At 39.4% G+C, this 27,511-nt stretch overlaps 1 protein-coding gene across 1 annotated transcript; it reads left to right on the top strand.

The window, feature by feature from the left end:
* The first annotated feature begins 824 nt into the window (after positions 1-824).
* On the top strand, positions 825-26,883 carry aox6 (aldehyde oxidase 6). The gene is made up of 35 exons (XM_038297525.1): positions 825-916; positions 2,502-2,559; positions 2,667-2,763; positions 7,506-7,614; positions 10,481-10,607; positions 10,698-10,759; positions 10,864-10,941; positions 12,510-12,590; positions 12,667-12,811; positions 14,798-14,890; positions 15,952-16,103; positions 17,523-17,616; positions 17,699-17,808; positions 17,928-18,112; positions 18,198-18,360; positions 18,437-18,514; positions 18,593-18,762; positions 19,838-19,964; positions 22,062-22,184; positions 22,269-22,365; positions 22,444-22,568; positions 22,644-22,777; positions 22,926-23,013; positions 23,535-23,621; positions 23,708-23,899; positions 23,974-24,201; positions 24,289-24,384; positions 25,143-25,271; positions 25,349-25,423; positions 25,504-25,556; positions 25,630-25,744; positions 25,827-25,892; positions 26,032-26,220; positions 26,298-26,465; positions 26,559-26,883. Exons 1-35 carry the CDS (start codon positions 863-865, stop codon positions 26,607-26,609), a joined length of 3,999 nt encoding a protein of 1,332 aa, XP_038153453.1. The 5' UTR covers positions 825-862; the 3' UTR covers positions 26,610-26,883.
* The last annotated feature ends 628 nt before the right edge of the window (positions 26,884-27,511 follow it).

The raw sequence follows: 27,511 nt of genomic DNA on the forward strand, positions 1-27,511 counted from the left end.
TGAGAAATGGAAATAAAGCACAAAATGAATGTAAATTGAAACATTCATTTTGAATGCAGTGATTCAGAATTAAATGCTAAATAACTCTTATCGAAAAATAGTTGCAACTATTCTTAATATTTAAAATTACAAGTGTAACACATTCCATCCTATAGCCGACATGCAATGTGACCAATCTGCAGCTTTTTTCTCCTTCTTTTTTCTTTTTTTTGGTTACATATTAGGCTTGTTGTCTCAATTCAATTTTAATTCAGTTTATTTCTATAGCTCCAATTCACAACACGACATCACAAGGCACTTTACAGTTCACCAGATCATACAGTCAGATTGATTCAAAGTTTTCTATCTAAGGAAAACCAGCTGATTACATCGACTCATTGACTCCAAGGCAATCTCTAACACTAAGCATGCTTGTAGCGACAGTGGAGAGGAAAAACTCCCTTTTAACAGGAAGAAACCTCCAGCAGAACCAGGCTCAGTGTGAGCGGCCATCTGCTGAGGTCGCAGGGGTTCAAGGAGACAGAAGCAGAGATACAAAAAGCAGCTGTAAAAGGCGGCCCCGTCCAGGAAACACACCGAAGAGAGCCAACCCAGCCAGTCACAGTCAAAGAAACAGGACTACACTGGAAAAACAGGCAGATCTCCAATATCTAAAATTTTTACACATTAATATACAAGGACCTGAACAAGAAATTGATAACAGCTAAAATTACAAAACATAAACTATTATCATATGTCTGAAGAGGTTAAAAATTCTTTGTAATTTTGCTTTGCCCGGCGACCTTTATTCTGAAAGTCACCAAAGCGGAAGTGCTGCGGGTTTAAATTGCGCTTTGCAAACAGCTGTGCTTTCAGATGCAGGATGTCTGCAAAACAAGAAGGAGACACTTTATGCCTTTTTATCAACGGGAAAAAGGTAAGCTGCCTCTTTACATCTGTTACATATAGTTTTGTTTTAGATGCATTGAGTTAGACATATTCGTTTTGTCTCGTTTTTCTTTTATGAGCGAAAAAAAGTTAACGTAGGTCATTATAAAGCTTTGATTCTAAGAGTTAAGTTGTTTCAGATATGAAGGAGAAGAGAGTCGGTTTGCAGACATTTTGACAGCTGTCAGATTTTGAGGTTTCTGCCATTTGGTCAAATAAAAGCATATATTACACAGGTATAAGGAAGGCCAGAGTGTAACATAAGGAGAGATGTAACACTTATTAAATGATTAAAGCACGTGCTGTTACAGATTCTCCTCACCTTCCTTTTATCTAACATCAAAGATTTCATGTTGAACCGCCATTAGTTCCATCAAATGGGAACAAATGGGGGTGAAATGATCATTTCACTAACAGCCATTCCTCCCCTGAGCTCACATGGTGGAGGTCAAAGCTGAAAGCTGCTGTCAAACTATTGTAGGAACAAAAACAATGATTCCTAAGTTGTCTGCATTTCACCCAGCGTAAAAGTTTTTTTTGTAAGTTCACTAGCTATACTCAAATGGTGATTGTCAACAATATTTGTGCACATTTCCTCCACTAGCTTCAAAGCAGCAAAGCCCATAAAGGTAAACAATGGCTGGAAGGTGTGGAATGGCTTGTAACAACCCAAGTGTTACACACCCATCCCTGTTACACACAAATACATTAAATTAATGGGTTTATTTTCTTTGTTTCCTTATTAACTGCATCCTATGCAGTTATAAATAGAGACAATAACTACCCAAAAGCTGAAAATTAATATTGAGACTGTAGAAGAATAAAACATGTATTAAAACACAATGTAACATTTTATTTAACCAGGAAAAAATATCCCACTGAGATTAAAAACCTCTTTTTCAAGGGAGTCCTGGCCAGGAGGCAGCAGCGCTACATAATAAACAGAGATACATGAAATTAAATGACAGCTACATAAAAAAACACATCAAGTAAAACAATTACACGTTGTTTAGGCTGCTTCAAATTCTTTCGCTTTCAACTTAAAAGCATTTAAAGATAAAAACTCGATCAACTTCCAGTTTCTTTGCAAAAGGAAGAGTGAGCAACAGCTGATGTTTGGATTGCAGGGCAGAAGAAGCAATGCTTTTCTGTGTCAGTAAGGTACGAATGTAAAAGGGCAGTAATCCAAGAACAGCCTTGGAAATAAAAGTGTACCAAGCACACTGCCTTCTATTAGTGAGGGATTACCATCACACCTGAGAGTACAGATACAATTTGTGATAAACCCCCATCACACCAAAATAAAAAGGTGTTATGGTTTTGTTTTTATATCACATCAGGGTGCCTGTTGGTAATTTTAATAAAGAATGAGAACTAAAACTGTTAGTTTGCTCTTGTAGACTTAGTCTTTCCCTAATGGGTAAATTTAGTTAATACCACATTGAAATGACCAAATATGAAGCGGAATCTCTCACTTTTATGTAGAGAATCGAAGATATTTTTCAGTAGGCCGTCCAGATTGCAGGTTTTATCATATTTTCAGGGAGCTGAATAAACTAACTGTGATTTAACAGGTGACTGAGGAGCATGTGGACCCTGAAACAATGCTGCTGCCCTTCCTCAGGGAGAAGCGTATCCTTCAGATCATCTCTGGCTCCATCTTCATAATCCTTTGTCTTCTTAAATTTTACGCTCATGATTTTCTTGGAGGCTTGTTTTGCTCTTGACTCTGATCTCAGTCAGGTTAACTGGAACCAAGTCTGGATGCGGCGGCGGAGGATGCGGCGCCTGTACCGTTATGGTGTCCCGCTACCAACCTGCTTCCAAATCCATTGTGTATCCTTTATCCTCCTGGTTCTTCTTCAGTGGTGAGAAACTTGGATTTCTTCAGTTTATTATCACCTGTCGCGCTTAATGTAACAGATGATCCAATAATATCAGATACATAATTTATACTTTTACTTCACTGATTCCTTTTTCTGAAAGCAGACTTGAATACACCAAGCCTAAAATTATTAGGGATGCACGATATAATCCGCCCCCTATCGGTATCGGCCTTAAAACTGAATATCGGACATCGGCCACCCCACCGATATTTATCCCGATATTTGATCAGCTTCTGAGTTTCTAAAGTCTAAAAAAAAAAAAAAAATACTACTTCTTCTTCTTCCTCAAAAACTTATTTTTTACAGACTTAAAAACTTCTAAAGACGAGGGAAAAAATATTGATGCATTAAAATATCCCAATATCTTCGTATGCTGATATATTGCCATTTAAAAACACCATATCAATCTATTTTACTAATGAAATATTGCTATATGTCATCGTTATGCTACGAAATCCCCCGAAAATTCACAAAATTTTGCCATATTTTTATATGTTGATATATTGACGCGGTATCGATCTATTTTACTAACAAAATCTCACAAGAATTTGCAAAATATCACGAGAGTTTGTAACAGAACGATGAAATTTCACGAGATTTTGAAAGTAAAATAGATCGATACCGCGTTTTTAAAAATTTATTTGATATCAGCATATGAACATATATTTGAGTTTATTATTTTTCAAAGTGTCAGAAATGGATAACAAAACTGCTATTTTCAATGACTACTTATTTTTGTCCAGCTTTAACATCGGTATCGATATCGGTTATCGGCTACATGAGTTTTAAAATATCGGCATATCGGATATCGGCCAAAATCCCAATATCGTGCATCCCTAAAAATGATCAAATAGGACCTTACAGACAACATGAAGTAGGTTAAAATAATTCAAAGAGGCATTATTTGTTTTTGAAGGGGAAATTAAGCCCTTTCTAAAGCTTTGGGACTCCCAAATAACCTCAAGGAGAAGCTTTATCCTCAAAAAGACAAAGGATTGAGCAGTGAAGAACTTGCCGACCAAGGCAACCTTAATCCGTAAAGTAGCCAGAAAGTCCCAAACAAATCAAAATAAATCATTGCTGTTACATCTAGGGGAAGGATTCAATTAATGAAAGCCAACTGGTCTGTTTTTAAAAGTCCATAATCTAGTAAAGGCTGAAGACAAACTTAGTCTGTAACGAAGGCTATTGCCCCCTGAAGGCGCTTACGCCTCGGGGCTTATTCAGGTTATCGTGCCTGCAGCAATCGCTCTGCAGCGATCGCTCTGTCAAACAGGACAGCCATTATTAACTTTAATCAATGATAAGCAGAGAAATAGTCCAGAATTACAGGGCTGGGCTCATTGGAATTTGTTGCGTAAAAAAAAAAATGATAAAGAATGAGCTTTTAAAAAAAAGAAAAAAATGCTCTGGTGGGCTTATTAGGGATGAAACAATTTATTCAATTAATTGCATTTAATCATTAATTGATATAATCGTCAGCTAATGTAGATTTACCATTCATAGTAATCGATTAACAGTTAACTGGAGTATAGAGGCTCTAAAACAGGCTTTTAGCTGGAAGATCAATGCATTAAAAGCAGTAATTATATGAAAATTGTAAAATAAATACAAACATTTTGCATTGAGGATAAAGAAGTATTTTTCTTCTGTCTATATGCTCTATCCAGAACTCCTCCAGTGTAAAAGTTTAACTTTTACCCCTTCTAATTTCATAAAAAGTCTTCTTTAAGGAAGCTTTGGCTATCTGATTATTAAACGATTCATTGAAAAAATAATATAGAGATGAATCTATTTGCAAAAGTTGTAACCCCAGGTCTTATACCTCAGTAATATCAATTAACCCTTCGTCACGCTACATTTGTGTTTTCTGATAGCGTGTCATTCTTTGTATATGGCTCTCTGAGAAGTGTATGTGTGTTATTATCTAAATGAGTTGTCGTATATCTTCGCATTCTTCTCTCCTAACCTTGTGACTTAGTGATGAAGATGATTACTGTTATCCTGACATGAAAGGATCTCTGCTTCGGCTAATAAAGGAGGTGCAATAAATCATTTATACCTCATAGCATAATTAAAAAAGAAAAACTGTAATTCATGGAGAAGTGCATCTGTTATGTATTTTAGAGTTTACTAAGTCTTTTATTAATGATGATTATTCCTTACAAGTCTTAAAAGAAAAATTTTATTGAAAACGGATCCCTACCCATTGCTAAAAATAATAAAAACGTTGCTAAAAATGCTAAAATATAATCTAGATTTTAAAAACTGAGCAATTACTGGAATTGTGTAGAAGAAAAGATGAAGGGTTTTGTCTCAAAAATAATGTTAAGCCTATTAAAAGGTCTCATTTTGAACTTCTTCAGGCAGGTCAGTTAAATATTAACATATTAAATCGATCAGGCTCGACTCCTCCTGTACAGTTAGTGAATTATGAAGCCAACATGTTGCTGCACTGAAATGTAATGTTTCTCCTTGTGGCGACAGTGGAGAGGAAAAACTTCCTTTTAACAGGAAGAAACCTCCAGCAGAACCAGGCTCAGTGTGAGCGGCCATCTGCCGAGGCCGACTTGGGTTCAAGGAGACTGAAGCAGACATAGAAAAAGAGGCATAGATAGAAAAAGCAGCTGTAAAAGGCGGCCCGGTCCAGGAAACACACAGCCAGGCAGACGAGCTCCGAGCCAGCTCCCATGTCAGAGGAATAAGAGAGCACATCCAGCTAGTCACGGTCAGAGAAACAGGAATACACTGGAAAACAGGCCAATCTCCAACATGCATAAACAAAAGTGTTGATGGCAGCAGCACAGCTGATATGGAATTAATCGTGATTAATTGAATATTGTTATAATCATCCACTAATTTACTAATTGATTTATCATTAACTGGAGTATACAGACTCTAAAACATACCCTTAGCTGACAGAGCAACTCACTTTGAGCAGTAATTATATGAATATATATATATATATATATATATATATATATATAACATTATCAATTTAAGATAAAAAAAAAAGTTTTTGTTTCCCAGTATGCTCTATTCAGAACTCCTCCAGTGGAAAAGTTTCACCTGGTTTGATTCCGTAAAAATGTCTTCTTCAAAGAACCTTATGATATCTGATTATTAATTAATTAATTGAAAAAATAATTGACAGATAAGTTGATTTGCAAAATAATCATTAGTTCGCAGCCTTACTTTAGATTGGAGGTCTTCAACAGGGGGTGTGCGACCCCTACTGGGTCCACAGAGGTACTGCAGAAGGGTCGCAAAACTTTTTGGTTGATTAGACTTTTTTTTTTTTTCATATATTCCCCCCTGCAATTTTTTCCACTAATTAAAATGTATTTAAATAAACATTAACATGAATTCAACACACTGCAGTAAACAGATAAATGGAGGCAGAAGATGTCTTTCAGTCATCAATGCAAACATTCAGCGACACACAGGAGCTCTTTCAAGCTGGGCACCGTTTCATTCACAACACCTGTCCCATCAACCAGGAATCACAATCAGAAATACTTATAATATAAATAATAATAATAATCCCAGGGCGACATTACTTTCATTACATTACTCCATATGTAATAGAGTGACTATATGACCAGTTTAATAGAACACAATTTCATACAATATGTATAATTAGGGGGTCCCCGCTCCATCTCGCCATCAGTTTGGAGTCTTTGGCCTGGAAAACATTGAAGACCCCTGATGTAGATAATGACAGATATCTGGAGTGTAAGATTTACAGAAGAGACCCTCTCTGATTGGTTAGCCCCAGTGGTGTGATCAGGCTCCGCCCATTTTTGGCTAGAGTTTTCCTGCTGCAGTGGGTTTTGAGACTCAAATTGAAAGATGGCTGAAATAAAAATAAATAAAGATGGCCGATATAAAAAAAAAATCTTACTTGTTTTTCAGAGATTTATTTTCTGTACATTTTGGGTTTCATAGACTGTACAGAGTAAGACCTGCTAATTTTACAAGAGAATATTGTATTTTAAATATAAGATCACATTTTATCCTGTATAAAGTAAGTCTTATCTTATTTTTTTATGTTAATCTTTTGACCTCTTAACCACCTGCCTCAGTTAAATCCTACCTGCTTCTTAAGTCCACCGGTGGGCAATGGAGGGTTCAACTTAAACCACCTTAACCAAATCTCTGCCACTGTGTATTCATGTTTACAGAAATCTGAACCACTCGGAGTTGTTGCTGACAGAGTAAAGCCGGAAAAGGACAAAGTTCAGATTTCTGCCCGTCTGAATGAGTCATCATTTTCACCCGTCTAATTTTTATTGACCATTGACTGAAAGTTCAAACGTAGAGGCTGATAAAAGATGGTGAAATAGTCGGGGGTTAACTATTTTGTTATGTTATAAAATAGATGCTTATGATAAACAGTTTTTTATCAAAATAGGTCTCAGATCATGCTCATCATGCTTGTCATGATGATGTTGCAAAAGCAGACCTGCTCTCTGCTGCGTAGAGATAAAGACACCAACGCCGCTCTAAGGTATGATTGGGGAAAATCCCATCATTGTGGAACTTGACAGTTTGCATCGTTTGTTCATCATAGAGATGCAGCAACAGCTCGTCTAGCAACATCCAAACCTTTAGCTTTCCCAGTACTTCCAGGTATCCAGCTTGCAAAGGTTTGCTGTGGTGAAACCGATTTTCCCTTAACTGCACAATCAGCCATTACTCCGCCAATGCCTGCCTCCTGCCAGTCTGTCAGCTCCACGGAGCCGCCATCACCACAGTGGAGGGTATCGGCAGCTCAAAGACCCGGATCCACCCGGTGCAGGTCAGTCCTTTCATTTAACATTTCAGGTTTTGTTTCAATTCAATACAAAAAAATATCTCTGTAAGTTTTTTGACATGGATTTATTAGCTATAAATTAGGGTCCAAATTGAAATTTAGCTTAATTATTAATCAAATTATTCGGAGCACCGTAGACTAAATACATATACAGAAAATAATCAGTTTAGATGTTTATCATCTCTATATGTATTTGTTGTGTTTCATAAAGCTGTATGAAACACAAGAAAATGAGTTAAAGGACCCAACCGATGAAGAACAAGAATGATAAATAAAACACTAACATTACTGCGCAGATTAACATTACATTAGCTGGTGTTTATTAAAATTATCGATGTAGTATTTTGATTGTAAAACAAAAGAATTACCCTCTGACCTATGTCTCCATGTATGAGACGCTGTCCTACATCTTCTTCATGGCATCAACATAAAGCTGCTTTATAGAACAACACTGGATGAGTTTGAAAAATAAATTTTCCCTTCACTGGTTTTGAATCATCCGACAAAGACCTGCAAAGGTTAAAGCTGCAGAGATAACTGGAGGAAAAAGGAGAATCAGGTGGGTCTGTCATTGAAAGGAATATGGGAAACTGGATAGCTCGTCTGATGCTAACTGAACTGGTGCTAGGAAGCATATTGCTTCCTCATCTTAGCTCCTTCCCTACAGCCTACACTACCTTAAAGTCGTAGTGAAGCGGCTGTTCCAACCGTTGCTTTTCCGAATTCTCGCAAGCGGTGCCCGACTTTACACGAGTGAATAAAGTGGATGTGATCGGTCGTTTATCAAGGGGGCGGGATTGTTGTGGCAGAAGGTTCGCAAGCAATTTTGGTTGTGGCCGGTTTGTCGGAAGCATCTTGCTAACCAGTTAGCAACTTAGTGCTAGTAGGTTCTGAATGGGAAATTCCATTGGGACCAAGTAGCACTAAATTGGTGACTTAGAAACGACGCTGTCAAGGAACGCTATGGACAGAGGAAACATGCAAGAGGAGGAGAGTTTAGTGTCGGAGGTCGTGGATGAGTCTCCTTCGTCATCCATGTTTTATTTAGAGGAGGAAAGCGGCCACGAAGATGTTGTGGAAGAGGACGCCAGGGTGGCAGAAGCTTGGTTTGGTGTAGAAGGCTTCCAGCCGTACATGTTTGAGCCCTTGCCTCGCAACGCCGCCAGTTCTGTTAGCTCTACGCCTGCTGAAGACACAGACGTCCATGAACACTGGAATGGAACTCAATGGAAAAAAGGAAATGATTCTGATTTCTTATTGCAGCCGCTGTGTATATTAGATGCGACATATGAATCAAGATGCTATGACCGAAAAAATTTGATTGACAGATCACTATTGATATATGATTGGCCGAATTTAGGTGTACAAGCTGATGTTTAACTAACTGGCCTGCATAAGATAATGAAAAGAAAAACAGATTTTAAGACAGGATTTTTTTTTAGATAGAAATTTTCTACCTTTTGCGACAATATAATCTGATAAAGAGTACATTTATATACATGTTTAAGCTGGAAGGATTTGACATTTAAATATGATTTCCCTACGACTTTAATGGCTCTGATCATGGCAACCACTGACACACTTCCGTTTTGACCTGGGTTTCTTTACTGATTTTCATTTTTTAAAGGGAGCCTTAAAATCCTATTTCTGTCTTGGTCTCTCTGGATTTAATTCATCGTTGCTAACACTAGCTGACACGATAAAATAAGCACCACTTGCCTCATTGTACCCCATTCTTTAGAACCTTGGGCCATTTCTGATCTATGCTCCATACTACCCTGCTTCTTCGACTTCCTGTTTCTCAACGTCAGCATATGACAGTAATACAGTATGCATCATACCTCACTTCCTTTAGCCACTAAACTCTTTCCGCTTGCACACACTAACTCGCGTAAACACAGAGGCGTTATTATATTTCAGTGTATGAGGTTTTTTTATAGGCCTTGGTGGAGTACAACTATGCTGCTTCTGTTATTTGCTGTTGTTTTTCAAATAAAATGCATAACAATATTACAGCTTTCATTGATTTATTTCAAATTTGAAAAAATTAACCAATTAATACAATTCGAATCGTGGTGTATTCTTGAGAATTGAAAATAATCGAATAGTTGGGTCAGGAAATTGATACGGAATCAAATCGCCATGATGGGTGTGATTTACACCCCTACCTAGAATGCCAAGAAGTTGCTACGGGAATTTAAAATCTAAAACACCAGGGCTCCAAGTTGTCAATGGTATCAAGAGATCCGGTAGACGAGACTAATAAAGGTTGAGGTAGTGAAGAGCATAAAAAGGCACAGTGGTCATGAGCACCAAGTTATGGTGTAACAGAGATTTAGACATTATAAAGTGTTTGGATGGACGATAAGTTAGACCAGCGGTTCAGGAGGTCCTGGTTGTTAGAAGGTCAAAAGACGAGGCATTGCAGAGCACCTGGGAGTCAGGACTACTTCAAGTTCAGACAGTTTGGAAACAAAGGTCCCAAAATTGATGGGACAATACCAAAAATGATGATGGCTGCTCAGGCCATAAGAGTAGAAGGGGATCCAGTAGTGAGAGGCACGGGGTTTGAAAGTCTGGACCTGAGTCTACAGTAGTTCGGAGATGATGGTCAGTGATGGGGGAAGGCAGTGATTAGAGTATTTGGAAGAATATCTTAGTCCAGTTAGATCCACAAGTCAGTTGGACTTGGCCTCAGTGGATCTAAATCTCTGGTACCTGGAGTTCTGAGATGTACCAGAGATTCTGGAAGACAGGAATTCTCCAATGTTTGTGAAATCAACAGGAGCAGCATGTATTCCTGCCCTCTAAATTCTAAAAAGATCATGTCCATCTATCGTTGTTCTTGCAGGAGCGAATAGCGAAGGCTCACGGCTCCCAGTGTGGGTTCTGCACTCCTGGGATGGTGATGTCCATGTACACCCTGTTGAGGAACAAACCGCAGCCAACCATGGAGGACATCATGCTGGCTCTGGGTGGTTCGTTCTTTATTAGACTACAGTATTCACTGTCAGGACTTTAATATAGATATGAGATACAACCGCTCGGTGCGTGCCGATGTTTTTCAGGAAATCTGTGTCGCTGTACTGGATATCGACCCATTGTTGACGGCTGCAGGACTTTCTGCGCGGTACGAGTTTCATCACATAAATAATTAACTCTTATCTGTCTCTTGCACGTGATGGTAAAGGCATAAACATAACATGTTTAATCTTTATGAGTTTATGCCCACAGGAAGCAAATTGCTGCCAAGCCAACGGTGGAGCAAACTGTTGCCTCAATGGAGGAGAAAATGCAAACGAGTCAGAGCAGGTGAGCTGGTAAAGTTTTCTTTTCCTTTCTAAGACCTACAGGGCCTTGGGAAAGTAATCAAGCCCCTTGAACTGTTTGACCTTTTGCCACATTTCAGGGTTCAAATGAAAAATTGTAATTTTTTGTGAAGAATCAACAACAGATGGGACACAGTCATGAAGTGGAAGGAAATTTAGTGGATATTTTAAACTTTTTTTAAACAAATAAACTGAAAATTGTGTGTGCAAAATTATTAACCCAGTTTTAGTTAACACTTTATAATGCCGTCTTTTGCTGTGATTACAGCTGCAAGTTCTTAGGGGTTTGTCTGTATCAGTTTTGCACATCGATAGACTGAATTTTTTGCCCATTCTTCCTGCAAAACAGCTGGAGCTTAGTGAGGTTGCATGGGGAGCCTTTATGCAGTTTTCAGTTCTTTCCATAGATTCTCCATTGGATTCAGGGCTGGACTTTGACTAGGCCATTGTAACACCTGGATATAATTATTTGTGAACCATTCCATTGTATATTTTGCTTTATGTTTTGGATCATTGTCTTGTAGGAAGATAAATCTCCGTCACAGTTTCAGGTCTTTGCAGACTCCAGCAGGTGCCAGAATGCTCCTGTATTTGGCTCCATCCATCTAACCATAAATGTTAACCATCTAAAGTTTAAAAAACAATCCACTGGACTTGGTTTCCAAGGTTTGAAGACGTCTTGCTTCCCCTCTAGGAAGCTTTCTCAATTCAATTTTGCATTGCTGCCAAAAAGTTCGATTTTGGTTTCCTCTGACCAGAGCACCTTCTTTCCCATGTTTGCTGTGTCACCCAGGTGGCTTGTGGCAAACTTTAAACAAGACTTTTCATGGATATCTTTGAGAAATGGCTTTCTTTTCATAAAGGCCAGATTTATACAGCATGCTAGTTGTTTTCCTATGAGTAGATTCTCCCACCTCAACTGTGTCTTCCAAGGACGCGGTCTACCTGGACTGGATCCTTCGAAGTCCTGGAAAACGGGAGACCGGGAAAGTTTTGGCTGTGAAAATTACACAGGATACATCAGACCCATTCTTCAAATCGGGCAAAAAGAAGGGCGAGGAGTCTTGGAATTGGACCAGACCTCAGCGCCACGCTATGACGTAATTGGCCTTCGAATTTGGCCTTCGGTGGACACATCCCATAAATTCAAACCTAGCCATAGAAAAAGAAGCAGAGATACAAAAGGCATCTGTCAACCAGCTCCACATGCAGCCCCGTCCAGGAAACACACAGCCAGGGAGACGAGCTCTCATGTCATAGGATGAAGAGAGCACATCCAGCCAGTCACAGTCAGAGAAACAAATATCTCTATGTTTGAAGCCTGAAATATGGCAGAAGGTTGAAAAGTTCTAGGGAGGGCCTCTATCCACTTTAGATCTTTCTACCTCTTATTGTTTTACTTTAATCTTCCTGTATTTTAATCATGTAAAGCACTTTGCATTGTCTTTGTACCGAATTGTGCTATACAAATAAATTTGCCTTGCCTTGCCTTTAATCTCTCCTCTGCAACATTTAGCCTCAAAAATATCAAATTCATTCTCCTTCCTTCAGGAAAAACCTCAACTTTTTGACCAAGAGAAGTTTCTTCCCCTGGACCCGACTCAGGAGCTGATCTTCCCTCCAGAACTGATTGTAGGTCATCAGACACATCAATGTTCTGCTCATCAACTACAAACCAACCATGATCTATTTCTGTAATGCCCCACAGCTGATGGCCGATGCATCAAACCCGCAAACACTGACCTTTCATGGAGAGAGGATGACCTGGGTGTCCCCTACCACCCTGGAGGAGCTGGTCCAGCTCAAGGCAAAGCACCCAAAGGCTCCACTGGTCATGGGAAACACCAACATAGGTCTGCAAGTTTCATTGATAGAATCACTGAACCCTCTGGTCTAAACGAGAGTCTGATGCTTCCAACAGGACATCACTAAGTCAGGCGTTCCTCTGTAGACCATCTGGAGTTATGAGTCCTCTCATCTCTTCAGCTCCTTCCTCAAGATTTGACGGTTGATTCTCTGCTAAATCATGTCTGATGTTTGGATCATTGTTCTTCTGAATGACCCAATAGAGACGCATTTTAGTTTCCTGGCGTCCTGATTTAAAGCCTTGAATTTCAAAGAGTTTATGATGTCATGCATGCTTAAAAGCCTCCTAAGGTCCGCAGCATTACACATTCTCTACTATACCTAACCATGGGGATGCTGGGGTTCCTGTGCAGACTGATGCTCATCAGTTAGCTTGATTGGATAATTAAATGTGAATTGGCATAGAGTGAGAATTAAGTTTCCAGATTAAATTTCTCTCTACTTTATTTGAGTTATATTTTTATCATCTCAAAAGAAAATAATTAAGATTTATTTATATTTAGATGATGTCCCTGATATTGGTTTGCGACACTCATGGCCCGCTCTGCTTTCTGTTGCTCACTAGTGGATTTACATACCAGGAGAGCATTTTATTCCTGTTTCATTTTATCTAGGGGGCTCCGATACATAATTACTAGGGGTGTAAATAATAATCGTTTTGTATCGATCCAACAGCCGACGATCCGATGCATCGACACGTCCACAAGAGAATCGATTCTTTTTTTTTTTTTTTTCCTCCGGTCTATTTTTATCCATTTGCTCCTGGGCGTAATTCTCCCTCCCGTGCTGCGGTGGTGCTAAACCTATTTTGCCCTCCTACCTCGCTTCCTGGTTATACTTTTACAGCAGTGTGTTGCAGCGAGCTTGACACAGACATTTTTGATTTTTGGTCAATATTGAAGCGTGGTCTGCGCTACACGCTGTGGGTCTAGATACGGCCGAGGCGGTGAGGAAGTGGGGGCGAGTTTAGTCCGACGACGGAGGGACATGAGGGCCAAAAAGAGCGGAGATCCAGGTGGAAAAAGGGTCCCAGCGTTCTCGCGCACCTCGCTCTTCTAGCGGGTCAAACTTCACGAGTTGTTTTCCGCAATTTCGGTCATAAAAACAAAACAAGCCGGCCTCCTGTCTGCGGCGCTGTCTGCGGTCAGCTACAATTTGAGAGAGGAGCAGCGGAGCGTCTGTGGAGGGGGCGGGGCCGTCTGGAGCCGAGGTATTGCATTGCACTCATTGCATTGATTTTATGCAGTATTTTTTGATGCAACTTTTCTACTTGCTGTTGTTTCTAAAAAAAAAAAATGCATAACGATATTACAGCTTTCATTTATTTATTTCAAACTTGAAACTTTGTTTAGCCTGTAAGGTGTAAAAAAAAAAAAAAAAAAAAAATTAATCGATTAATCGAATCGTGGTGTATTCTTGAGTATCGAAAATAATCGAATCGTTGGGTCAGGAAATCGATACTGAATCGAATCGCCATGATGGGTGTGATTTACACCCCTAATAATTACCCAAAGGTTATACTTTATTGTAATAAAAAAAGAAAAGAAAAAGAACTGGGAATTTTTGTCGCTTTTCTAAATCAGACGCCAGTTTCAGGTCTGATTTATTTTATCAATAAAATAAATAAATAAAACAGACAATAATAGAACCCTGTGAACATTTGTTACTCGGATGTCCTCCAATCGCTCAGAAACAGCCTGGAATTATAAACTGCTCCAACTGGAGCAATCCTGGTCTGACTTCCATTTTGACCAAAGCAGGCAGTTCCAGTTAAAGTCCCAGTATAGTTTAGGAAACTCCACATGTTTACGTTTGTGAATGTGGGACAGAACAACAACCAATAGATGATGGGACAGTGGATCATTGGTGATTAGCACTGATATGTAATGAAATAAGCTGGACTTGCCAGCATGTCTACAGTGGACTGAGTGTTAAAATGCAGAACATGATGGTTTCTCTGCTTTTTCCTGAAGGTCCTGACATGAAATTCAAAGGCGTCCTGCATCCACTGATAATCTCTCCCATCAGAGTCAAGGAGCTGTTTGAGGTCTCTGAGGGATCAGACGGTAGGAGGTTCCTCACTTATTTCTCCATTGTTCTCTTTCCTAATTTATTTAATCAACATCAAGCTCCCAAACCAGATATTTATCTGTTAGTTTGTAGTTTCTCCTTTCATGACCTGTGATGGGTTAAGCTTAAACCTCCCAACAAACTAGATTATTTTATGTGAGGATGCAAAAAAAAAACTCTTATTTCTCTATTTATTTAGATTTAGTTGACAATATTGTTGAATTGTTTCCCTCAGACGTTTTAGCTCCACTAATTCTTTTGTTTTGTTTGTTTTTTTAATGAAATAAGACCCATGATGAACATATCAACCTGTAAAATTTCCAAATATTGTTTGACTCTTCATCTGTTCCCTACACCTCTTATGATTAAGACAGTGTGGAAATGTTCCCATAGATTTATAGATTTGTTAAACACTAAGAGGAATATTTTTAACCTTTATTTTATGTAAACTTGATCTTTACTTCTAGATAATGATAATTGGAATATTGCATAAGAAGGAGCTTTGTTTCTAAGCTCTCAGTTGGGGCTCCTTTTACACCAGTGACATCAGTGCGGCGTTACATGGAGGGGATCAGCCTGTGCAGATGGCACACTCAGAACTTAAAGCAGCTACTCTTCCTCACACATTGATTAATAATCAAATGCAAAAAGGACCACTGAGCAATAGTTAAGTTCTACTCTTCTTAACTTGGGTAAACTCTGGTATCCCATATGAAGTAGTGTCTGGTGGCTCTAGTCGCTCTCACTCCAGTCTCTGCCCACTCATGGGGAAGCTCCTCACCTCAGTGCTGCTGTTCCCAGTCACCGCTGCAGCCTTACCTACCACACTTTTTCCTTCCACTCAACTTTCTCTTAATATCCTTTCAGTTTTTCACAGCATTCTCAGAATCTGAGATGCATGATTTTCTATGAATAATAATGATCAAAATAAAGCCTAATAAAGGTTTTAAGTCTTTCACTGTCTGTTTATTGAATATATATAGAAGAGTTTCACTTTCTGAAATCGTTATTTATTTTTTTTTAAGTAGTTTGCGCTGAAACAGCTTCTTGTTTGCAGGTGTTTGGGTGGGAGCAGGCTGCAGTCTGGCTGAACTCCACTCTCTGCTGGAAAAGAGGATTCCTGGACTTCCAGAGGAGAAAACCGAGCTGTTCAGAGCTCTGATCCAGCAGCTGGGGAACCTGGGGAGCCAGCAGATCCGTAACGTTGCTGTAGGGGAAAATAATAACTTTTTCTTCCAATTTTCAACTTGGGTCAAAATAGTCAGTTTATTAGATAAAATGACTTATAATCCATGGAAATTCATCCACTTCAGTTTGGTACCATAAAAGATGGATAAATTTATCTGAAAATCAATTTACCAAATTAGAATTTAACCCAATATTTCTTAATTTTTTTTGATTCCGATAAAATACAACTTTGATTTGATTTAAAGACAAAGAAACGCAGCATTTCTGTCAATATTTTTCTGATAAATGAATTCGGATCCCAGTTTGTTACTCAGATTTACCATTAAATCATTCATACTTCAATCCAATTCTTTTCTGTTAATTTTATTATCCCAAATTAATTAGATTTGATAAATTGACCTTATTTCATTACATTTGAGTATAGATTGATATGCAGTTTTTTTTCCAAATCAGCTCATTCTGATTTAGTTTCATCCAGTTCAGTGAAAAATGCAGAGATTAAACGATTTTATTAGGATTTAATCATTTACACTGAATGGTAAAGTTTCACTTCAGTGATTAATTGTAATCGGATTCATCTGTTTTATCTCAAATACTTGTTGTCAATTTATTCTTTTCAAATGATGTTGTTAAAATTTAAAGCAATTTTAATCTAATTTCAATCTTGAGGATTATAGCTTCTAAATCAGAGGTTCCCAAACATTTCAGCCTGTGAACCCAAAAATAACTGTACCATAGACTAGCGGATGCTAAAAGCACACATAATTACTTTACTTAATAAATATAAAGTCATTTAATTGTATTTATCTTTAAGCAAATCAATTATAAAATGGCATTTTAATATTTAATCTATTTTAATCATTTTATTGGACATTTATGTTTTAATTTAATGGTAGATTCAATATCTATGCCATATATGAGATAAATAAATCAATATTACTACTCATTTCATGTACATTTATTTTTTATTAAGACAATTACAGTTATATATCTTATAGTTTAGAGGTGACATCCGATTGATTGTTAAAACCATGTAATAATCCCAATAATTCAGTTTATTGATGGACTGAAGGTAAATCCAGTTTAATTTCAATCCAGCACATTTAAAACCTCTCAATGCAGTTTGTAGAGAAACAGTCAGGTTGGGATTAAAATCCAGTTACACTGTTTGATCCAGTTTATTCTGAATCCATCATCACATTCAGAAACATTCTCTTATCAGTTTAAGCTCGGTTCAGTTAAGATGAGACCAACTTTAGTTTCTGTTTCCAGCTGCAACTCACTTAGATGTTTATCATACAGAGTTCAGCTGATCTGGATTTAAACGTAGATGATTTCATTTCCATCGTTCCGGTAGAGATTAAATGTGCTTGTCCTTGGCTCCAGTAGGAGCTAACTGATAATGTAGTGAATGAAGCTGTAATGTTTTTCCATTGTTAGTCTCTTGGAGGAAACGTTGTCAGCGCGTACCCAAACTCAGACCTGAATCCTGTTCTGGCTGCCGGGAGCTGCGTAGTCAGAGTCATCTCCAGCGGTGAGATTCCTTCACCTCCATCTGTTTTAGTCAGCTGCTAACATAACAACATCTCTAAGCTCGTTTTGTTTGATTGTTACAGAAGGAAAACGAGAGATTCCTCTAAATCAGGAGTTCTTTGCTGGATTCGGAAAAACCATCCTGAAGCCGGAGGATGTCGTCGTCTCAGTTTTCATCCCATTTTCTAGAAAGGTGCTGAACTTTTCTTTATTTATTTTTTTTTTATCTTATTTAGGGCTTTAAGGTCTTAATTAGGTTAAATGACTATAAAAGAGGCACTAACAGATGTACTACTTGAATCTGACCTGCAGGGGGAGTTCATTCGAGCTTTACGACAGGCGCCAAGGAAAGAGGTCTCCTTTGCCACAGTGACGACTGGAATGAGGGTGCGTTTCTCTGAGGGATCCAGAGTGGTTGAGGAGGTGAGTCTGTACTTCGGAGGAATGGGTCCAACCACCGTTTGTGCCACCAAGACCGGCAAGGCCATCGAAGGAAGGTAGGATGTTGGTGTTATCGTGGTTTTATATAATCTTTAACGGCTCTATCCTTAGTTGATTCCTCCTTGTGCGGTTCTCCATCAGGCCGTGGGATGAGGAGACGCTGAATCAGGCGTACGACATCCTCCTGGAAGAGCTGTCCCTCCCTCCGTCCGCTCCTGGTGGGAAGGTTGAGTTCCGTCGGGGTTTGACTCTCAGCCTCCTTTTTAAGTTCTACTTGGACGTCCTCCATAAGCTCAAAGAAATGGTAAAACATGAAGGCTCTTCAAAGCGTTCCCATCATAAGTGCATCCAGCTGCTTTAACTTCCTCATTTCCCGTCAGAACGTGATCAAGGAAGAGATTCCAGAGAAGCTGCAGCCTTTGCCCAGAGATATCCAACCCAGTCTGCAGGAGTTCCAGGTCAGGAAACATCCCTCATCATTCACAGCGCAGGCAGCCTGCAGCTCCTTCATCAACCTTCCTCCTCCTCTTCTTTAGTCCGTGCCAAAGGACCAGGAGGCTCACGACCCGGTGGGTCGTCCCATGATGCATCGCTCTGCCATCAGCCAGGCCACAGGCGAGGCTGTTTACTGCGACGACATCCCCAACACAGACGGGGAGCTCTTCTTGGTGCTTGTCACCAGCTCTCGAGCACATGCTAAGATCACGTAAGGATAACTTCCTCTTCCTGTAAAGCAGGGATGTCATTCAAATGCACTGAGGGCCAAAAAAACTAATCTGCTACAAGCCGAGGGCCGGACTGGTTAAATGTTTATTAAAACATATTGAAATGAACATAACCTATTGAACCGGGACCTAACAGATTTTTTTTCAATATTAATATCAATATTATTCATATTATATATTATATGTTTCATGTTGCACGATTGTACCATAAAAAATTCCTAGTTTGTGAACTCCTTCACTAACAATGGCAATAAACCTGATTCTGATTCTGATAAACTTGTATTATATTAATAAAATTATTAAGATAAATACATAAATGAAAGTACATGCATTGTAAACCGAAAATACATTACTGTGCTGCTCTATGATCCTATCGATCACTGCTTTCAAATAGTAAAATAAGGAGAAAGAAAATTAAATCAGTTGCATTCTCGCTCATGGCAAAAATCTAGACAAAACAACCCTACCTTCAAAGAAAAATCACATCTTGTAAAAACAAATGTAAAATTTGGTGATGAATCACGGCAGCGGATCCAGAATTCAGCCAGAGGTTCTTTAAAAAAGGAATTTATTAACCAAAAAGCAGAGCAATACCAAAAAGGACAGAAGAATCAAAAGCCCCTCCCTGCATCTGAGGGATGGAGCAACACCTCTGCAGGGAGCAGTTAGTGCATTCCCTTTTCAGCCCAGCTTGGATTGTTAAAGGGGGAAAAGCAAAAACCAAAACAATCCAAACATCCAAAGCACAATAAAAAAATTTAAATAAAAGAAAATCACAATCATGTTCTCCCCTGGGAATGTAGTGTTGGTGCATGCAACACAACCACACCAACACTACATTCCCCACAATGCAACGGAAAGTCACAGCAGTGTGCACATGCAGCCATGGCCTGTGGGCCGGTTTTAATGGTCATTAAATATCCTCCAAGGGGCCGTGGATAAACAATTAATGGGCCGGATGCGGTCTGCTGGCCTCAAACTTTGACATATGTGCTCAAAAGCTTCCAGCCTGTTTTAACGCATCCTAATTAAACTTTTTAATAATGTTTTCAACAGAGGGCTGGATGTGAGCGAAGCCTTGAAGCTTCCTGGTGTTGTCGATGTGATCACAGCCCAAGATGTCCCTGGGAAGAAAACCCGCGAAATGTTTGGCTACGAGCAGGAGCTGTTCGCCGAGGGCCAGGTATGTAGAAAGCCATTTCAGGAGAAGATCCATGGATGGATCTATTGTCTGCTTTATTAATTTATTTTTAAACATTTCCCACTCGCCAAATAACCTGTTTCAACCCGGGAACAGTCAGCTTTTAGTGGCAGTGGAAGCAGCTCACTGTGTCTACCCGGGTCAGATGAGTCGGCAAGTGACCCGCGTTAAAATGGCCTCGGCTCTGGTTTGCTTCCTTATATGTTGCTCTCCATTGTTTACTTTCCTGATTTCGATTTTTTTTTTTTTTTTTATCGTGATGATGTCACCAAAAAAGCAGGTGCAGGGGGACAGAGGCCATTCAGCTTGGCAGCGAGGGGTCGGACACGGCTTTTTTAGCCAGTGGGAAGGGAGCCAGAAACTGACTGATAGCGGGTCGATTCGTGTTTGAAAAAACACCCGTTAACCTGCTATTTTCAGTTGGAAAAAAGCTTTATATTGACACAGAACTCTAGTCATTAAATGTCCTGTATCATGCTTTTTTCAAGCCTTGCACATTTGCCTATAAGTAGTGGTGGATAATAATAAAGTATGTTTACTTGATTACTGTACTTAAGTACTTTTTTAGAATATCTTTAGTTTACTTGATTCATTCTTTGGGGGCGACTTAAAACGTTTGCTCCACAACATTTCAAACTCAAATCTTTGTACTTTCTACTGCACTCAATTTCCAGGAAACTGCTAGTTACTCATTACTTTTGGATCAGCTCAGCTTTTTATTCCGCTGTTGCTGTTTTTCTATTTTGAAATGTAATTTTAACATGGCAAATAGCAGTCTTTAGAACTGAATCTGGGCGCCACTGTTTTGCAGATTTACATTAAGTTCAACAAATATGAGAAACTCAGGGAAGCTATTATTGGTAGTTTATAATGTTATTCTGCAGTTTTATATTTATTTCTCAAATCAGAGTTTTAGCTTCTTTGTGGTAATACATTCAATCTTACACCTCTATTCCACAGTAAGGAGGGAGGAGAATCTCCTGTTATTTTTTGGTTTGTTATGAATAAGAAATAAGAAAAGCTGTCCTTACAATCTGTAGCAGGCAGTGCTATGCATTAATACATCAGCTGGTTTCTGAAAGTTACAAGGTTCTTTAAAATTACTCTGAATATTACACAGAAATTTACTGATATTAGATCATTTTATTTGTATTTTGAATACTTAAGTATTTTTAAAAGTGAGTACTTTAATGCTCTAACTATATCTAGATTATTGACCGAGATTATTGACCGAGAAGCTTTTACTTGAAGTATCAATACTTTTACTCAAGTACCAGAGTTGAGTACCTCATTTACCATTGCCTATAAGTAAACATATAATGAAATAATACCCTTAGAACTATTGTTTTAACACTAAGAATAACATTTGCCATTAAAAGCAAAGCTGACTCACCTGACGCTCCAGATCATACTATTTCTGAATGATAAATAAGGTCAAACTGATTTTCACAACTTAGACATTGGCTTTAAAAAAAAGAAAAGTTACTGCTCTCTGCTGATTAACTGCTAAAAAAGCCAAATTAATCTAAAGTTTGACTTTGAGTCATAGTTCTCCCCGATCAGAGGAAGTGGCTGTTGGTTTACAGCGCCGGCACAGCATATGGTTAAAGTAGCTGTTTCCTGGAGGGAGCCTGTTGACACAGATATTTTCTAAATCATTATTTTTTAGACTCGTAGAACTAACAAGGATTATTCTGAAATATATGAACAAGGTAAAATACCACTTTAGACATGATTGTCATGAAGGATTAACATTATAAGACAGTTACAAGCTCAAAATAATAACTTATTCATGAAACTGGCTCTTAAGGCGTTTGTAATTAGATTCTAAAACGGGGTTCTGGAAATTTGAGTTAGGAAAAGTATATAATTAAGTATTAATTTAAAGTAAGCATGGTTGGTTTGAAGTCTCTATAAAGGCGCTTAAAGTTTAAAGGAGTCGTGTGTAATAAATATTGCCATCTAGTGGTCAAACACGAAATAGGAACGATAAAGATGTTTGATATCAGAACTGCCTACGTTTAGTGAAGGTGATTTAAAATCATAAATGAGGTGTAAAGTGTTTGGCGTTTTGTTCAGGTGTACTGTGTGGGTCAGACGGTGTGTGGGGTGCTTGCCGACACGAAAGCTCACGCTAAACGAGGAGCAGCTGCTGTGAAGATCACTTATGAAGACTTACCGGACCCCATATTCACCATCGAGGTGAGTCCACGCGCTTCACCTGAATAGATGTTTAGTTACTGGTGTTCACTCCCAGTTCGTTATGGCATCAAATGTTTCTCCCAGGACGCCATCGAGAAGGCGTCTTACTTTGAGCCGCGGCGTGTACTTTTCAAAGGAGACGTGACTGAAGCTTTAAAGAGTGCTGATCAAGTTTATGAAGGTAGATGTTGACGGATGATGATCAGCATTGATGGCAGAGCTCGTCTCATTGCTCTCTGTTTGAATTTTTCTCCTTCAGGAAAGATTCATATGGGAGGACAGGAGCATTTCTACATGGAGACTCAGAGCATGTTGGTTGTTCCGGTTGGCGAGGAGACGGAGTTCAAGGTCTACGTCTCCACCCAGTGGCCCACACTTGTTCAGGTACACGAGGAAGGGATCAAAGGATGTCCTTCTAACTGAGACGATGGCTTAAAGGAGACCTTTTTGTGGTTGCAGGAAGCAGTTGCAGAAACATTGGACGTTCAGTCTAACAGAGTCATGTGTCACGTCAAAAGACTGGGCGGAGGATTCGGAGGGAAGGTGATTGTAACCTCGATCCTGGCCTCCATCACCTCTGTGGCTGCATGGAAGTGAGTGATTTTATCATAAAAAGGAAGGTTTTCATCATAGGTTTAGATAATAATAATAAGTCTAGCATATAATCGAAACTCTAGAAGGTAGAAAAGTCACAATATGGTGGCGTGAATGAGAAAAAGGAAATTTTCTCTTTGTTTCTAGGACCAACCGGCCTGTTCGCTGCGTCCTGGAAAGAGGAGAGGACATGCTGATCACAGGGGGGCGCCATCCTGTTCTGGGCAAATACAAAGTAAGAAAAAAAGGCTTGATAAACGGGTCAAGATTTAGACATTCAAACTGAACTTATCAGAAGACATCTAATCCATGAGATGACATCATCAACACAAAGAAAACCTGGTTGAAGCTGCTGTGAACTTCTGCCCATGAATTCCATCAGGATGAGAGAAGCAACTTGGATTATCTAACAGAAAACAGAAAAATGTACCTTTTCTTTATTAAAATTATTAAATTTATTTATTTATTATACTAAAGCATGTAATTATCCAGAAGGATCTAACATGAGAAATGATCATATTAGAAAGAAAGTGAGAGCTCTCTGTTTCCTGAAGGATTTAAGGATTCCTTATCTCCATCTAGTGGCCATGATGAGAACTGTAGTCTTCTTCTGTTCAAGATTTATCAAATTACTATTCTACCGAAATAACAAAAATGCTCTCATGCATGTGGAGAGTTAAGAGAGTTAAAGTGTATTGTAAGTTTATTATGTAAACAAAAAAACAAAACTAAATCTCATTCTGATGTTTGCTTCAGGTGGGTTTTATGAACAACGGAAAGATCGTGGCTGTGGATTATCACTATTACGCCAACAGCGGCTGCTTTGTGGACGAATCTGTTCTGGTGGGTCAATCGGTCTACGTTTCTAAAAAAAGGGTTACCAGCCTACTATAATATGAAGCGTATTCATTATTTGGACCATCTTTCAGATCTCTGAGAAGATTCTGCTTCATATGGACAACGCTTACAACATCCCCAACCTGAGAGGCCACACAGCCGCCTGCAGGACCAACCTGCCCTCCAACACGTCGTTCAGGGGCTTCGGCGTGCCTCAGAGCCTGCTGGTGGTGGAGAACATGGTCAATGATGTAGCCATGGCGCTGGGTCGCCCTGCGGACCAGGTCAGCGCTCATCTGCTTACCTCACATGTTCACCAGGTTGTGCTTTCCTTTTCTGATTGTGAAATTCCCTCCAGATCCGAGAGATCAACATGTACAAAGGACCATCAGTATCTCACTACAAGTTTGAGTTCAGCCCGGAGAACCTGCGGCACTGCTGGGAGCTCTGCAAGCTCAAGAGCGACTACAGCGCCCGCCGGCATGCCATCGATCAGTTCAACCAACAGAGCCGCTGGAAGAAGAGGGGAATCTCCCTCATTCCAATTAAGTACGGCATCGCCTTCGCAGAGAGCTTCTTAAACCAGGTCCGTTGGTTCTGTTCAGCTCTGATCATCATTTCCATCTGTATCCAAGTCCGTTATAAGAACTTTTTTTTGTTATGTGTTTAACAGGCTGGGGCTCTGGTCCACATCTATAAAGACGGTTCTGTTCTGGTGACTCATGGCGGGACAGAGATGGGTCAGGGGGTCCACACCAAGATGCAGCAGGTACTGAACAGACCGGTGAACGTTTTCCATCCTTAAATAACAGCAGAATCTATCAGATTAAAGGTTCCTCACCAGAAAAAACTAAACTTTAAACGTTCTGGTTCTGCTGCATGAAACATTCATCAATTACTAACAAGATAAGTTCAATAGAAAAGAGCTAAAAATGTGTGAAATTTACAGAATTCTCTTATAATCATAAAATGAAAGTAGAAGAGACAGGAATCCTAACAATAAATGTGTTAAAAGCAGCTTTGAATCTAAATTAAGAAAGTTTTATTGAATGTTTATGAAAGATTTATTACTTATAAGTGATTATATTTAGACATTATTGAATTAAAATCCTTTTCTTTATAATTTGTTTATTCCATGAAATGATCAACTGATATAAACTGATGTATCTGTGGAGAAAAGGTGGTTAAAGTGTTTTAAATGTGATTAAATATTTGAATACAAAAAAAGTTAAATAACCAGAACAGATTTTCTTTAATAGTAATTAGATTACGGTAAGTTTAATATTATATCACATAATTTATTAGTGAAAAGGAGGAAAATTTGAATAAAATATCTCAATAAAAAGTATATATTTTCAATAAAGATATTAAAAGTTAGTTATTTCCAATGGTTTTAGTTTTAATTTCTTTAGACGTTCATTTCCAGAGCAGGAATGATGCAGATCTTTCTGCTACTAAAGATCGTAAATTGTTCCAAAGTAAATCTAATAAGATGGCAGAGTGATCCAGGATCCTGTCTGCTGTCAGGTTGCAAGCCGGGAGCTTCACATCCCGACGTCGAAGGTCTTCATCAGTGAGACCTGCACCGGTACCGTCCCAAACACCTGTCCCTCCGCCGCTTCCTTCGGTACCGACGCCAACGGCATGGCGGTCAAGGTGAGCCCCTGTTCCTGCTGTCTTTCCTCTCTACATGGGCTACCTTCGCTAATATTTGTTGTTTTTAACTCTCATAGGACGCCTGTGAGATATTGTACCGCAGACTGGAGCCAATCCGGCTGAAGAACCCTAAAGGATCATGGGAGAGTTGGGTAAAGAGAAGCTGTCAAAGAAAGTTCGTCCTGGATTGATTTTATTGTCATTAAACATGTTTACTGTGATGTAATGGCAGGTGAAGGAGGCTCATCTGCAGAAGATCAGCCTATCAGCCACCGGGTTCTTCAGGTACGTCTAACTCTGCTGCTTCTGGTCTTCACTAAACAAAGCATCAGGTGAGAACTTTCCTCTTCCTCCTCAGAGGGAAAGACCATTACATTGACTGGGAGAAGATGGAAGGCCAACCGTACTCGTACTACACCTTCGGGGTGTGCTGCTCCGAGGTGGAGCTGGACTGCCTCACAGGAGACTACCGGGTCTGGACTTAGATATTGTTGGAACCGTGTGATAAGTCCTCTGGATTGTTGAGGATTGTTTATATTTTCCTGTTTCTTGCAGACGGTGAGAACGGACATTGTGATGGACATCGGCAGAAGCATAAACCCGTCTGTGGACATCGGCCAGGTGGGGCCTCGCTCAGCAGAATAACTCCCGCTCATCTTCACAGAGAACTTCTGTTTTGATGGAGTCTCGCAATTATTCACGGTTGAACTTCTCAAATATCAACACAAACTTCAGTTCCTATGTACTCGTTCTCCCCCAGATTGAAGGAGCGTTCACGCAGGGTTTGGGTCTCTACACCCTGGAGGAGCTGAAGTACGGACCGACTGGGATCCTGTACTCTCGAGGTCCGTCCCAGTATAAGATCCCCGCGGTGTGTGACGTGCCTCTTCGGTTTAACGTCTATCTCCTGCCGAACTCCGACAATCCCAACGCCATCTATTCCTCGAAGGTCGGAACCAACGGCAGACCTTGAAACGTTTCTCGAAATCTCAGACGTTCCTCTATTTATTTTTTTGGGCTCCACAGGGAATCGGAGAACCAACCCTCTTCCTGGGCAGCTCCGTCTTCTTCGCCATCAAAGACGCGGTGGCGGCGGCTCGCTCTGACGCCGGGCTGTCCGGCCCATTTTCCCTGGATAGCCCCGCCACCCCGGAGAGGGCATGTTTAGCTTGTGCCATGCTGTTCAATAAGAAGGTAGAGCTGATGATGTCATTGGTTTAAACTCGCGCTTTAACTCCTCAGCTTTAAAAGTGAAATATTCATTTTTCTTCTTTTTTCTGTTTCCAGGTTCCAGCCAGTGAGCCGGGATCCTTCAAACCCTGGGCCTTAAACATCTAAATGCTAATCCATTAATTAAACTTCTGTCAACTAACCGCTACTTATAATCAGTCAAGTGTATTCTAAATCAGAGGAACTAAATCATCAATGAAAAAGCAAAATAATGTGGGAAATAACTCAGGACATTCATGATTATTTTATTTTAAATCTACATTTGCCAATAATCAACTATATTTGCAACTTGAGAATCATTACCAAAACATGTAACCTCATATAAAAGTACAGAAAATTTTTTAAGACATGTGATCAACAATAAATTGTGTGTAAATTCAAAGTTGTGGCGTTTTTTTAGTTTTTTTAGCAGCTACTGACATCAGAACAGTTTCAATAAAATCCTCTCCTGCATTGCTTAATTTTTCATGCGTCAGGCCCTGTAGGAATGTTTTCAAAGGAAAACAAACAGCATCATACATCACCTACCGTGCTTTACAGCAGCCCCATGTTCCCTATGGTCACATTAGCTTCAATACTTAAAACAGTTAAAACCCCAAACCAGCAGACAATGTTGAGAGAGTGAGAACAGACCTGTTAAATAAGAATGAAACATTTACATTTAGCCTTTTTGCACAGCTGGAATTCAAAGGTCACCCTGTAATCCCCAGGTAATTGTAGCTATTAGTCTCTGCAACTTTTTGGTCAGAAATGAAAACAGGTTGTGAATGGAAAATAGAGCCCGACGTTCCACCTGCTTGGCATTTCTGCCTGATGCACCTCCATCAGTGCTTTAAGAAACCGTCTCTTGACCTAGATGACTTGGTCAATTATAGACCTATATCCAATCTTCCTTTCTTATCTACAATTCTTGAGAAAGTAGTTGCCAAACAAGTAAGCGACCACTTACACCATAATGAACATTTTGAAGAGTTTCAGTCTGGCTTTAGAGCTCATCATAGCACTGAAAC

Source organism: Cyprinodon tularosa, unplaced genomic scaffold (assembly GCF_016077235.1).
Source record: "Cyprinodon tularosa strain WSP-4 unplaced genomic scaffold, ASM1607723v1 ctg39, whole genome shotgun sequence".
Classification (NCBI taxonomy): domain Eukaryota; kingdom Metazoa; phylum Chordata; class Actinopteri; order Cyprinodontiformes; family Cyprinodontidae; genus Cyprinodon; species Cyprinodon tularosa.

Bases quoted from the DNA above. Each gene is read 5' to 3' on its own strand.
- aox6 (XM_038297525.1), top strand. From the start codon at position 863: ATGTCTGCAAAACAAGAAGGAGACACTTTATGCCTTTTTATCAACGGG. The intron at 18,113-18,197 runs GTAGGATGTTGG...GTTCTCCATCAG, and splicing joins GGCAAGGCCATCGAAGGAAG to GCCGTGGGATGAGGAGACGC. The intron at 26,221-26,297 runs GTCGGAACCAAC...TGGGCTCCACAG, and splicing joins ACGCCATCTATTCCTCGAAG to GGAATCGGAGAACCAACCCT.